We start from the raw sequence: 14666 nt of genomic DNA, 5'->3' as shown, positions 1-14666 counted from the left end.
TGGGAGAAAAATAGAAAATGGGAGAAAAAAGTAGATCAAAAAAATTAATTACAAACATTTTAAAAATATTCATAATTTTTTTTTAATAACTTTTCTTTTTGGCATCCTCTGTTATTTTACCCACGCGATGCCACTGGTGTGTTCAGTAGCCCCAGAGAGAGAGGTCCAGGTGCATGCTAGCCTAGCTTAGCACAATGACTGGAAGCAGTAGGGAGCAGCTAGCCTAGCGCTGTCAAAGGTAAAGAAATACAACTTCCAAGTTCCAACAACTCTTAAACTATGTGCTGAGATTAAACTGATTCTGGGGAAGATGGCAAATAAGTGTATTTCCCAAAATGTTAAAAAGATAGTCCTGTGATCCTCATAGGCTTCCATAGATTTATTCATGCTGGCCCAACCATTCCACAGGTCCACCACAAACATATTTCCCAAATTAACACTATTGTGTTCATACATTATTGTGCATACACATCCAATCTTACCTTCCACCATCACAAATAACCTAATATGTAGCTTTGAGCAGCCTGTAAACAACAACAAGCATGACATAACCAAGCCATCTCTATCCATCATATCTGCTGTTTTGGTAGTATTGTGGGTGTGTGTGGTTCTGTGTAATTATTTATTCCAACAATGACCTCATCACAGTGTGTCATTGATTGATTGATTGATTGATTGATTGAACATTTTTATTAACAGATTGCAGAATGGGTACAGTACAGTGCGGCTCAATACACACAATTGTTAAGGGGATGCAGACTAGAGAAAGACTTTCGTCTTGTTTACATCAGGGTCCCCCATTTTCAATTCATAATGAATTGTGTGTGTGTGTGTGTGTGTGTGTGTGTGTGTGTGTGTGTGTGTGTGTGTGTGTGTGTGTGTGTGTGTGTGTGTGTGTGTGTGTGGGTGTGTGTGTGTGACATTGTTTGTGTGTGTGTGTGTGTGTCTGTGTGTGTGTGTGTTTGTGTGTGTCTGTGTGACATTGTTTGTGTGTGTGTGTGTGTGTGTGTGTGTGTGTGTGTGTGTGTGTGTTGTGTGTGTGTGTGTGTGGTGGGAGGCGCATACAGAAAGGTATATAGTCTATATATGCGATGTAAGTATCACTTGCACGCGGAAGTGAGAGCAAGTAACAGTCATTCTGACAGTTATGCAATGTTACTCAGTTGTCGTAGAGTTGTAGATATATATATTGCAATTGTAATATATTGTTAGGCCTAGGTAGTAATATGGTATGGGATCAACCCAACTGATATGTACACTGCACGTTGCCATCGACGCTTTATAACAGACTATAGTAACCATACATTTAAAAAGCTCAAGCGTAACTAAATTAAATATCTCAAGAAGGCAGCAGCATCATGTTCATAAAATGGCTTATACTGAAAATACGAGTCAATATCGCTATTTCAGGCCTATATCCTATGGCAGTATACCGGGTGCCTCGACCGCTGCAGAAGCGCGCTTAATAATTGCATAGTCCTGTCTGTGCAGCCAGCAAGCGAGCAACATCTGACGGCACTCTCTCTAGAAACCCCTCGCTTGATGCGTATAACAGGCCTGCAATGGAGAATGTATTTCTCAAGATACATAATTATATTCACCCATCACCCGTTGCAGAAATTGATTATGGGCCGAGGACTGGTTACTTCCAGTTCTGAGATTGAATTTTTTCCCCCTCTAAATAGTTTTTCTAATTTTCTAAATACTAAACCCAGGCCAGTTGCAAGTGAGGAATAAATAGGGCAGATCCCTCTGTGATATGAAATAATAATAATTTTTTAAAAAATGATAATATGGGCCAATGGGCTATAATATCAAATTAGCACTCAACACTTGAAACAACATCACGATTTGACAAGCAGCAGGAGAAAGTCGCACGCGCGCCTCCAGTAAGTCACTTACCTCACGCACTATAACGGAGTACTATAATAAAGATATTCATGGCGTCCAAAAGAGCGCATCAGGCAGCAAAAAATGAAATCTTCATCAGTTGCAAAATAATCGCAGGAACCAAACATGAACGATACTTCTCAAAACGAAAGCCGTATATCACGTCATTTAACGGCATACAGATATTGAGAGGGGATCTTTGCTCCAAATTCTATTCACTCCCCCTTTCCTTTACGTTCATTCGCTCAGGTACAGTACTCCCTCGGTATGACAACTGTGTGTGTGTGTGTGTGTGTGTGTGTGTGCGTGCGTGTGTGTGTGTGTGACGTGTGTGTGTGAGTGTGTGGGAGGGGGTCGCGATATCGCTCCGCCGGTGCCCGTGTTTGAAGTGCGTCCCGCGGGCAAACGCACCTCCGGGCTGCAGCCGGGGACCCACCGTTGCAGGAAACACGCGTCGTCGTATGTTCTAAATATCAATCACCCATTTCGGTTTCCCTCTCGGCGTGCCGATCAAAATTATTGTGCGTGGTACTATTTTCATGATATGGGCAAGGATAAAAAGATGTAAAGGGGCAAGCCGGAACAAGCCGCTTTTCGAGGCGTGGGCCGCTTGGTTTTAAAGGGACAGAGAGAGAGAGAGAGAGAGAGAGAGAGAGAGAGAGAGAGAGAGAGAGAGAGAGAGAGAGAGAGAGAGAGAGAGGCGCAGTCAGATGATGCGTGTCAAGTGAACTCAATAATTATAGACTATGTCTATATGACACTATTCTGATCATCATCCACTCTTCACACATGATGGACCGCAGTCCAGAGTGCACCACATCAATTAGTATAAAATGAACATAGGCATAAAATCAGCACACAAATTGACAAAATAAAAACTGCATACATTTCAGACATAAGAATAGGTATAAAAGACAATAAAAGTAGTGCAATGTAAACGTGCAGACTTAAGAATAGGCATAAAATAAGTACAATTATGTATGTACCCCCCCCCCCCAATGAATACCTGTGAGTTTGAGTGTGCACACATGTGGGTGTGTTTTTTATTTTATTTTTTATATGTTTTTTGTAGATTTTTATTGCGTTTTTAACTACCGGGCAGTCCGGTAGAGAGAGAGGGAGAGGAGGAAATGGGAGACAGAGGAGGGGAAGACATTCGGCAAAGAACGGGGTCCGGGAATCGAACCCGGGTCGGGCCGTGCCGCGATGCAGCATGTTACGTGGTTCGCCACTTGGGCGCCCCGTGGGTGTGTGTATGTGTCCACATGTGTGTACTGTAGGCTACATGTATGTGTGTGTGGGGGGGGGGCGGTTGTGCATAGGCATGTGTTTGTGTGCACCCATGTGTGTGTTTGTGCGCATGTGCATGCGTGCTTTGACCTACTTCAATGGAATACTGGATTGCTGTGGAAGGTGATATAGAACACATACCAGTTATTTTATCATGCATTATACATCTATCTGTCTCTCCATATCTCTACCTCTCCATCTCTCTACCTCTCCACCTCTCCATCTCTCCACCTCTCCATCTCTCTACCTCTCCATCTCTCCATCTCTCCACCTCTCTGTGTCTCCATCTCTATGTCTCTCCATCTCTCCATCTCTACATCTCTCCATCTCTCCATCTCTCTACCTCTCCGTCTCTCCATTTCTCTACCTCTCCATCTCTCCATCTCTAGTCTCTCCATCTCTCCGTCTCTCCACCTCTCCATCTCTACATCTCTCCATCTCTACACCTCTCCATCTCTACATCTCTCCACCTCTCCCAGGCCGGTTTAACAAACGCATCCATCTCAAACCTCTCCTCATCACTTACATTACATTGACATCAAACATGTTTCTATACGCAGACTAGGGGGTGAGATATTAGGCACTAGGTTTCAGGCCATGGAAGATATTAGGCTTACTAGGTTTCAGGCCATGGAAGATATTAGGCTTACTAGGTTTCAGGCCATGGGAGACATGAGGCTTACTAGGTTTCAGGCCATGGGAGACATGAGGCTTACTAGGCTTCAGGCCATGGGATATACCAGGGTCATTACACCTTTGAATCTTTCATTCGTTTTTGTTTCTTTGTTTTCAAAACTTATTTTGATTTCAGTTTAGTTTCTGTTAGTTTCCAGAGTGGGTTAAGGTTTGCTTGTTTCAGTTTTGTTATTATTGCTTAACATTTTTAGTTTTAGTCAAATGTATATTCGTTTCCGTATTTTCTTTTTGTGATATGGGGGTATTCGTCAGGGGTAAGATTTAAGAAGTTCAGAAAGTATTGTGCAATACCAACACATCACTTTGTGACTCACAGTCTCATTGAACATTAAGCACATTTGACCACATTGACAAAGACTAAAACTAAAGACATTTTCTGTAAATTTGTATTTTATTTTATTTTGTAAGTAAGTATACAATATTGTTTCAGTTCGTTTTCATTCTTTTCTAAACTTTAGAGAAATTTCTTTCAGTTTTTAGTTTAGTTTTAGTTAACTATAATAACATTGACACACACATACACACACAGTCACACACACACATGTGTCTTGTCCCCCTCCCTGTCTGAGACCACAAGACCTGAGCACTGGTGACATTTCTGGAGCGAAAGGAATAAAAGAGAGGGAAGAGAAGCACTGGGAGCAAGAGAAAGACTGGAGGACGACACAAAGAGAGAGCAGGGAAACCCTCTCAGATATGCAGGAGGAGACACTGACTTATGATGAGTGAACGAATGCTCAGCCAGGCGCAATGATGCAGTCTGGTCAAATGGAGAGGTGCTGGAATTACTCTAAAGTCCTCTGCTGAACTCCAGGTGAAAGGCGATAATGGAAGGAAACAGGAGAGGTGGAAAGTGGTTCTCGACCCGGGGGTCGTGACTCCCCAGTGGGTCACAAGATGGGGGGGGGGGGGGGGTCTAAAGCCATCCACCAATTATATATAGGTAAATGGACTGCATTTATATACTGTTGTAGCACTTTTATCCAAAGCGCTGTACAACTTATGTCTCACATTCATCCATTCCCTGAAGGCAACCATGCAAGGTGCCAACCTGCTAATCAGGAGCAGTTAGGGGTTAAGTGTTTTGCTCAAGGACACTTCGACGCGCTGCCGGGTGGAACCGGAATCGAACAAGGAACCTTCCGAGAACCAGACGACCGCTCTCTACCTCCTGGTCGGCCCCAATTGGGGACACAGTCTGAATATCTGTATGTTGTGTATGTCATATAATGTTATGATGAATTGAAAATGGGGGACCCTGATGTAAACAAGACGAAAGTCTTTCTCTGGTCTGCATCCCCTTAACAATTGTATGTATTGAGCTGTACTGTACCCATTCTGCAATCTGTTAATACATTTTTCAATCAATCAATAGACTGATGATCATCCTTTGGTGTCAAGAGTTCAGCGTTCTTTCTATGCTTGACCGTATCGCGGGTCACGTATCAAACCGAGAACCGGAGGTACAGTAGAAGACCTATTATGAATAATAAGTAATAATAAGAAGAGGCTCTAACAGCTCAATAGGACGTTCTTCTGAAAATATACCCTGAAACCTCCCTTTTAAGTACTGTACAAATTTGAGGTATTTTCTTTTTACTATCTCAACTATATTTCAATGAATAAATTGAAGATGGAACACCTTCTTAAAAGTTAATCATTTTCGTATTACCTACAGTACATCGGTGGTTCTCAACCTGGGGTCCAGGGTGGTCCTTGAAGGAGTCCATACTAAGAGTGACTATTCTGATCGCTATTGGTATCTCAGCTTCAGAATTTAGGACTAAATCATATCCAACAACAAATATTATCAAAAAAAAAAGATAAAATCAAAATGGGGTCCACGGCTTCAACTGAATCAATCTGGGGGTCCTTGACATGAAAAGAGTTGAGAACCACTGACCTGCATCTTGGTGGTGGAGTTGTCAGGGTGAGACTAGACTACTGTTTGTTTTGTCAACCGCAACAGATTTAAGCTATTCAGTGAAACTACCGACATCTAGTGGCCGTCTATGAGCAGTGTACAGAAGGTGGCTGTGCATCTGTTGCATGGGGGCAGGAGTGGGACCTATTTTTGTGGCATTTCACCTCAGGGGCAGCTGTTTTATAAACCTAACCAGTTACCTAAACCCTAATCTTAAAGGAACACGCCAACATTTTTCCTGTGGAGCTGTAGTGTCAGCAGTAGCAAAGTATAACCTAAGGCTTCTCTGATGTGGTTGCTGTGACGTCTGAGTTGAGCTGGAGATCAAACACTAAGAATGTCTCTGTTCCTCTATTAAAACCCATGAATCGAATTCATAGTCTGAATCCAACACATTATATCACACCACTGCCGTGTGCATTGCAAGTCATTTGAATAAACTCATATATTCAAATACGATTATCATTAACGGTATATATTGTATATTGATATAGGTACTACGTTTTTGACCAAACAGTTTTTAGTTTGTTACCTGAAAATCCTTTCTTAAATATGTTAAATGGAATTGGTGACCAGTGGCCATTTACAGCAAAGGAGAGCTACACGCCTGTTTTTACGAGACATCCGGGAGAATAACGGGACCATAGACACTGATTATCACACCAACATTTGATCAGTAAGACATTTGACAGTTTAATTAAATGTCATAGTTATTACCTATAGTAAACAACAGCAGAAACGACAAAGGCCTTGAACTTATAACATATTTTCATCTATTATTTTCCCCGCAATAATAAATATTTTATCTAACCACCTGTTCTAGTATTTAGGTTCCCAAGATGACATTCACTAGACACAATCACATACTGTCTATGAATGAATGAATGAATGAATTAACATAAAAATAGCAGTTATAAACTGTAAAGACAGGCACATTATCTCATTCATTAAGTTAATATAATACTAAACTAGTTCTAGCATATCCATGTTGCTAACTAACCACACAGAAACGCATGTACGTCAGGACAATTTCCCTTCAACAATAAAGTCTTATCTCACAATAGCATTAGAACAACCCGTGCTTCTAATTACAGCTACAGCCTAGTCAAATTAACGATACACCACCATCTTAATGATGTCGATCAGAAATCTGATGAAGAAACGGCCACCACTAACAGTAATACATTCACAAAGAAATCTACTAGCCTACTTCTTATTCAAGTCCATATCTCTTTGGAGCTCTAATACTGTACTTGAGTACTCATGCTGTACTTGTGTGCTCATATTGTACTTGCATACTCATGCTGTACTTGTGTACCCATACTGTACTTGTGTACTCATACTGTACTCGTGTATTAATACTGTCCTTGTGTTTTAGGCACTGCAGTGTGTCTCTCTCCTTTTTTATGATTCGATTATTTTTGATTGAGTCATCCTTGGCTGCAGAGGGAAAACGGGGTGCATTCCAGTCTTTTAACAGACTCAAAGTGTATTACTAGTCTCAGAGTAAACAATGTATTTAACCAACAAACTGTCTACAGTACCAACCATCTGGTAAAACTAGACTGTACAGTGTAGGTTATATGCTACAGAACTGAGTACAGTGTAGCGCATCCACGTGATCCAGAGGGAAACACCTGAAACCACAGAGGAGACATTATTTCACAGATCAGTCATTATTATGCTATGCAAGCGATGCATCTCAACTGCTATTCCTGTGGCATCGTTATAAGTCTGTGACCGTATTTATTACCTTTACTCGATTAAAATCCCTTTTGACTTCCTTTACAATTCCTTTTGACAACCTTCTAATCAATGCGTTTCCTCCAAGTTAATGTCCTTTGGACCAAGTCCAGTAGCTTATTACATTTGCTGGCTCACCTGTGTGATAATGTAAGACCTTGTGTAAAGTTTTCAAACTGTCAGAACTAAGAGTTCCTGCCTGGGGAACAGAACTGGGTGAGAACCACCACATAAAGCAATACCTCAACTAGAACGACGGCTTCCCCTTCTCGCATGTGTGTGTGTGTTAATCTGCATGACAATTAAAGACTTCTTCTTCTTCAATTCACTAACTACCTCCTTACTTTCAATCCACTATCTCCTCAAACACATTCTGCAGGCTGCTCTTGCCATGGATGTCCTTGAGGTGACGCCGCAGGCCTGGCTTGTGTGCAAAATGCACAGTGCAGTAGTTACACTTGTGGGGCTTGTCACCCGTGTGCAGGTTGAGGTGGTCTTGCAACGTGGCCTTCTGGGAGAAGGTCTTGTGGCAGAGTGGGCAGCGGAAGGGCTTGACCCCGGTGTGGACACGGACATGGCGAGTCAGGTTGCTCTTCTGAGTGAAACTCTTGCCGCAGAGCAGACAGAGATACTGCCTGTGCTCCTTCAGGTGGCCCACATAGCTCTCCAGGTGTTGGAACACCCGGTCACACCTCCTGCACAGGTAAGGCCTCTGGACCGATACGCTGTCAGCGTCTCCCGTTCGCTCCACTCCCGACAGGTGAGTTCCCGGCAGGTGCATGCCTGTGAAGCGAAGTAAGCGGGACTCTGTGGAGTCTCCCCCTTCTGCCAGCATGTACACTTCCTCTTCCTCCGCGGGCCTCTCCCCTTCGTGTTCTCCTCGGTCTTGAGAGCTGTCTGCCACTCCTAACTGTGGGGCTGGAGGTCCTCTGCTCGGAGATAAGGCCCTTGGGTCTCTGAAGGGTGTGGGGGGGCGTTGTTTGCGTCTGTGGGATCCTGTGAGGTGGTAGAGAGGGTAGGAAGGGCTGTTTGTGTTGACACGCTGGCTCTCGCCACTCTCTTCCTCCGTCTCCAGGGTATCCAAGCTACAGGCCCTCTCCTCCATCTCCAGTTTGGCTCTCACCACCTCACCTTCCTCCCTGCCCCCCCCCTGACTATCCACCATCTCTCTCGGTGTCACCCCCCATTCCGCCTCCCCCTTCCCCATATCCCCTTCTCTCTTAAGTTGAAAGCTGGTGCTGGGCATGGCCACGACTCTCTCAGCCTGCTCTAAGAGGCTCGTGCCGGGCCTGGCGCTATCTGGTTGCTGGGTTTCCTCTCCCTCTGAATGGCTGTCAACTTTCAGGTGGGCTAGGGTGGGGTTCAGGTACTGGGAGACAGCCTGCGTGCACCTCTCTACCACCTGGCTCATCTGGAGAGCACTGGCAGCAGTCAGGTAGCTAACCAGCTCTCTCAGAGGCACCTGGGGAGAGATGATTGGATCAGATGAGAAACCTTGAAAGGGCCACTTCTCTGATTTTAAACCTCATCCCCTGTCATTCTGTTGTGAGGAGGACATAACATGTACCAACATGTTCTGTGTCTTCCTAGAGTTTGGCCTACTACAGTTGAGAATAATTGAGGAAGTAATGTCTACAGTTAACTAGAGGTCTGCTCTCCTCTGGGTGAGATGTGGCCAAATGCTCTCAATACACAGAACTAATTGTTACGTTTTTATGTCCAATTATCATGTGTCCTCATCACAACAGAACAACAGGATTCAGGTTAAAAATCACTGAGGAAGTACATTAGTGTCTAAAAGACATTTTAATTAGTGGACCGCTATGTCACTCAGTTTGAGTTGCAGCAGGGTAAATAAACATATTCACAACTTAAAAGCATGGGAATCAGAAGTCTACATAAAGTGTACACTGTGTGTCAAAGGTTAACCAGTGCTGTAGTGTTCCAGTGGGAATCATTGAAAGGGAACCAGCTACTACAGTATAGTTTGATTAGTCTTTCATCACATAGGTTAAGGTGGTAGCTATAGCCTACTGTGCGGGGGAAGTGGATATAGAAATAGAAGAACATATTGTTAATATTTTTGGCATCTGGTACACTGATAAATAGCTATTCAGTTTATCAAGGCATGCAAGGCAACAAGACTAAGTTGAAGTAGTTTTTGGTTTCATAAGTAAGTACCAATCAGTGGGGATCAGTGGGTGGCCCCACCACCAAAGGAAGTGATAGCAATTGAGACATATCCTCAAGTTGATTGACTCAGCTCTTGATACAAGGGCTAACATTACAGATACATATGTGTTTTTAATTTGTTGTATCCATGTACTGATCAAATTCTTCAAGAATGTATGTGAAAATACCCCATACGTATATGGTCAAAATAAATCACGTATAGGGTCTTTAAAGAAAGTGAGTGGATCTGGCCCGCACCTCCAGGAGCCCTGTGTAGCAGGAGAGGAGCAGCCTCCTGCCCACCTCCACATTGGGCACTACGCCCACACTCAACTCCGCCCGGCCATCATGGAGCAGGAACTGATCACGCAGGAAGTCTGATGATGCTGCCAGCACCACACGGTGACCATGGAAACGGAGAGGGGGTGTGGCAGCGGAGCCCGGCAGACCCCCGAGGAGGAGGGTGATGTCGCAGAAGCGGCGGACGTCTCTGAGGGCGTTCATCCTGGAGAGGACAGAGTCACCATGGCAACGCAAACGGAACTGGAGTGTGTCAGAGGAAGTCGACATGGTGTGCCTCTATCTGAAACAGCACATAGTAGCCTACCTTTAGTATTACAATAATAACACATGTGTAATAAATGGGGTATAGTCTAATCGTTAGTGCAATTACATCATTTGATTATTCCATAATCAGTGGTCTAGTAAGTAAGTAAGTAGTGTACAGCTTATTTATATAGCACCTTTCAGACCAGGGTCACAAAGTACTTCACATAGCAAAAACATAAATAAAATGCTAACTAGCAGCATGGTAAAAGAAAATAATTAAAAACGTGAAAGATCAGGAAAACCAAAACAGATAAAAAGGACATAAAAGATTTACACAGAGCATAATTCGCCAAAAGTGGTCTACGTGATAATAATTGTAGGTAGTAGAATTACAATGCAATAGGCCCTTTCACAGATCACAGATGGTAAACAAAAGTGTAACCATAAATATAAGATATTTATTAGGCTGTGAAAAAAATCAGGCATTTCTTTGTACTGATGGGACACCACCAGGCCATCCCAGGTGGTAACGCACCCAATAGGAATAGGAACCAGATTTTTGGCAACAAGTTTGGAAATATCCGATTCCAATTATTGAATGTAAACACTTGTGTGTAGCAAATGTGCCATGGATTGGGTATGCAGAGTTGCAGACTAAAATGTAGGCTATTGTAAATAACTCGCTAGTTATGAAAATATAGAATATCGGAACTTGGATCAAAACGTCACGTACTGTTTCAGTAGTAGGCTATACGCTTATCCTTTGTGATGATGACCCTGTACACAGTATAGTTCACCTGTCCTGCGCACTGGACCTCTCCGAAAGACACCCTCGGATTGTCCCCTTGTAAAAAGGCAGGTAGGATGGGATGGGATGTAGCAAAAATAGGCTAGTAATCAGTCGACCCAATGACTGACGTCCTTATCACATGTATCTGCGACTGCAACCAAGCCCCAGAGCATCCTTAGATCCAGCAACATCAATTAGACAATATCTCATTCATCAATGAGAAACGATTCTCACCCGGCTTCCTGCTTCTTGAGCGTGTTACGCACTGTGTGTGTCCGTGTGTAGTGCGCAAGAGCGAATTAATTAACCCCTTCATAACGACATCTTTTTAAAGCATTATTTTACAGAACACCACCAGGGCGACCTGCCGGCGGTCAAAACAATTAGTATACAGATGTATATGCATGAGCATATTTAATTGGCTTGTCAAAGTCAGCAAAAAAAGAAAGAAAAAAAAACGAACAAGATTAGCAAAAAAATAAAATAATGCAATTACGTAAACAAACCACATGGTGGTGGTGTTTATATTGACAGTCCAGCGTTCTGAACTCTGAGCTCATTACTCATTGTTATTATGCGATGCGATTTAAATTCAGCAAACATTTTAATTCGCCTTTCCAGAAAATGACTGAAGAGTCATTGTCGCCAATTATGGGCAAGGTATTAACATTATAGATATATAGCAAAGTCAAACGGAAGAGAGACCAAAGTCTGTCAGTTGTGTTTTCGATTAACTGAATGAATGAATGAAAACTTTATTTAACAGATTGCAGAATGGGTACAATACAGTACGGCTCAATACATACAATTGTTAAGGGGATGCAGACCTGAGAAAGACGTTTGTCTTGTTTCCATCAGGGTCCCCCATTTTCAATTCATATAGACATATATGACATACATGACATACAGATAGTCAGTACTGCTACATCTATACATTTATGACATACCAGATTTGCAAATACAGTACTGTTTATGATACAGAAGGAGTCAAGAAAAGGGAGTATATACATTTGACGTAGAAACTGTACATTGGAGGAGGTTGGGTGGGGGGGGTTGGGTACATTGGGATATTGACAACCATACTGGGTAATTTACATTGGAGGTGTTTGGGGGGGGGGGGGGGGGCCGGGGGGCACACTGTATAAACAAGTAACACTGTACATTGAGGGGGGGGGGGAGGAGACACTGTACAAACAAACACAATTGTACATTGAACTATTGACAAAACCATACTAGGTAAATGACTGTACATTGGAGGGGGTTGGGTTAGGATATTTACAGGGGCCAGTGTTGAATTGCAGTCTCCCGTAGGTGTCCCTTGAGAGAGGTTTTGAAAGTGGGTAGTGATCCACATTCCTTTACAGCTTTGGGTAGGGCGTTCCACATTGATGTGGCATAATTGCGAAACGTGTTTAGTCCCTTATTTGAGCCGAATCTGGGTTTAACATGATTTGTGGAGCTCCCTCTGGTGTTGTGATCGTGGTATTCACTGACCTTTGGGAAGTATTTTGACATGTACATGGGTACCTTGGTCGTGTAGTGTATCTTGTAGACCAGGCCCATTGCAAGTTGTTGTACTCTGTCGTCTACTCTAAGCCATCCTAGGTTGTCAAAGTGGGCAGGGGTGAGGTGGGTTCTAGGAGTAAGGTCAAGCAGTAGTCTGACCAGTTTGTTTTGAGATGTTTGTAATTTTGTTTTTAGCGCCTTTGAGGTGCTTTGGTACCATGAGGTGCAAGCATAGTCGTAGTACCCCTGAATGAGTGCTCCTGCCAGAGTCTTCAGGGTGTTCTTGTTTACCAGAGAGGAGATCCGGTACAAGAATCGAGTTCGTTGGTTGACTTTTTTTATTACATTGGATGCCATTTTGTCACAGGAGAGATTAGCCTCTAGGATGGAACCCAGGTAGGTAATTTCATCTTTCCTTGTGACAATATTGTCACCCACTGTAACTGAGAAGCCGTCGGTCTTGCTGAGTTTGTTATTTGAACCGAAGAGAATGGACTCTGTTTTGCCCATGTGTAATGATAGTTTGTTATCAGCGAGCCATATGCAGATTCTGCCTAGTTCCGAGCTGAGGGTTTTTTCAACCTGTAACTTGTTCTTGTCAGAGACCAGCAGGGCTGAGTCGTCCGCAAACAGGAACAAGTTGCAGTCACAAGCTGACGACATGTCATTTGCATAAATTAGGAACAGTAGCGGTCCTAGTATGCTTCCTTGTGGAACACCACAGCTCACTGTGAGGGGGGGGGATAGGGTACCGTTTACCTCCACCATCTGTTCCCTCCCCTCAAGGTAGGATTGCATCCAGCTCACTGATAGACTATCAAAACCAATTGCTTTTAGCTTGTCAATCAGAATGGAGTGATTGACCGTGTCAAAGGCCTTTTGTAGGTCCAGCATGACCATGCCGCAGTATTTGCCTGCGTCCACCTCTTGTTTGATGTGGTCATTCAAATAGAGAAGGCATGTGTCAGTGGAGTGGGATGTTCTGAAGCCAGATTGGAATTCGTAGATTAGATTTTTTTCCGCTAGGTACTTTTCGACCTGTTCGTAGACTATTTTTTCCATGACTTTCGAGATGGAGGTGAGAATAGAAACAGGGCGGTAGTTGCCTGGGTCTAATTTGCTGCCCTTTTTGTGCAGAGGGGTCACCCTCGCAATTTTGAAGTCCTTGGGGACGTGTCCCTGTTTTATGGAGAGGTTTATTATGTGTGTGATGATTGGTGTGATGGCGGCTGCTGAGTCTCTGAGGAATTTGGAGGGGATGTTGTCATGGCCAGTGGCCTTGTTAGGTTGGAGGGCGCTCAGTTTATTGAGTACCTCATCTGTTGTTACCATTTCCAGCTTGAAGTCGTCCTTGCGGACCCCTAGGTTTTTGTAGTAAGCTACTATGTGTTCTACCCCATAAAGCCCTGAGTGGGAGGGTAGTTTGTTTACCAGTGTTGTGGCTATGTTTGTGAAGAAAATGTTTAAGTAATTGGCTACATCCAGCTTGTCTGTGATGAGCGTGTTGTCCGTTTTTATGTTTATGTTTGAGAATCTGGTTTTAAGTTTTTTACTGCATCCTAGTTGATTATTGAGTAATTTCCAAAGTTCACGTGGTTTGTTTTTGTTTTCCTCAGTTTTGTCATTGATGAAATTCTTTTTTGCAGTTTTGATCATGGAGTTTACGTCGTTTCTTAGTCTGTTTCTTTCTAGTTTGAGTTCAGTCACGTGGGCTTGGAGTTCACTGCTTGTGCTTTTAGTAAGCTTTGACTGACTTTTACTTTTTACTGCCCCATCATTTAAATGAATATGACTGTGGGAGTCAGAGAGAGAGGGGAGATAGAAAAAGAGAGAGCGAGATATATAATACTTTCCCAAGGGGCATATTACCGGTATATATTTTGTGTAACATTACTTACATTTGCGCTTTTCTCCAATAGTATCCAGCTGCAGAACCAAAGAACCACCACAGCAGCGGCGGGCTGAGGGACTGGCGGGCTGAGGTCCCTCGCTTCCATTGGCTGATTTGGGTCACGTGACCGTCCCACCCAATGGCTGAATTGGAGTGTTGCACTGCGGGCATTGGCTGATTTGGGTCACGTTGCACTGCAGGATTGATTGATTGAT

At 43.3% G+C, this 14666-nt stretch overlaps 1 protein-coding gene across 1 annotated transcript; it reads right to left on the bottom strand.

Annotated features, from left to right (window-relative positions):
• Positions 1–6686: 6686 nt before the first annotated feature.
• On the bottom strand, positions 6687–11183 carry LOC311237112 (zinc finger and BTB domain-containing protein 26-like). The gene is made up of 3 exons (XM_084324918.1): positions 11062–11183; positions 9974–10298; positions 6687–9005 (listed from the first exon to the last, which is right to left on the bottom strand). Exons 2-3 carry the CDS (start codon positions 10283–10285, stop codon positions 7890–7892), a joined length of 1428 nt encoding a protein of 475 aa, XP_084181044.1. The 5' UTR covers positions 10286–10298; positions 11062–11183; the 3' UTR covers positions 6687–7889.
• Between the last annotated feature and the right edge of the window lie 3483 nt (positions 11184–14666).

Source organism: Notolepis coatsorum (genome assembly GCF_963971535.1).
Source record: "Notolepis coatsorum genome assembly, chromosome: 11".
Classification (NCBI taxonomy): domain Eukaryota; kingdom Metazoa; phylum Chordata; class Actinopteri; order Aulopiformes; family Paralepididae; genus Notolepis; species Notolepis coatsorum.
This window is presented reverse-complemented; position numbering and strand designations above follow the sequence as displayed.

Coding starts and splice junctions, on each gene's coding strand:
- LOC311237112 (XM_084324918.1), bottom strand. CDS start 10,285: ATGTCGACTTCCTCTGACACACTCCAGTTCCGTTTGCGTTGCCATGGT. Junction 9,006..9,973: donor GCTACACAGGGCTCCTGGAG/GTGCGGGCCAGA, acceptor ATCTCTCCCCAG/GTGCCTCTGAGAGAGCTGGT.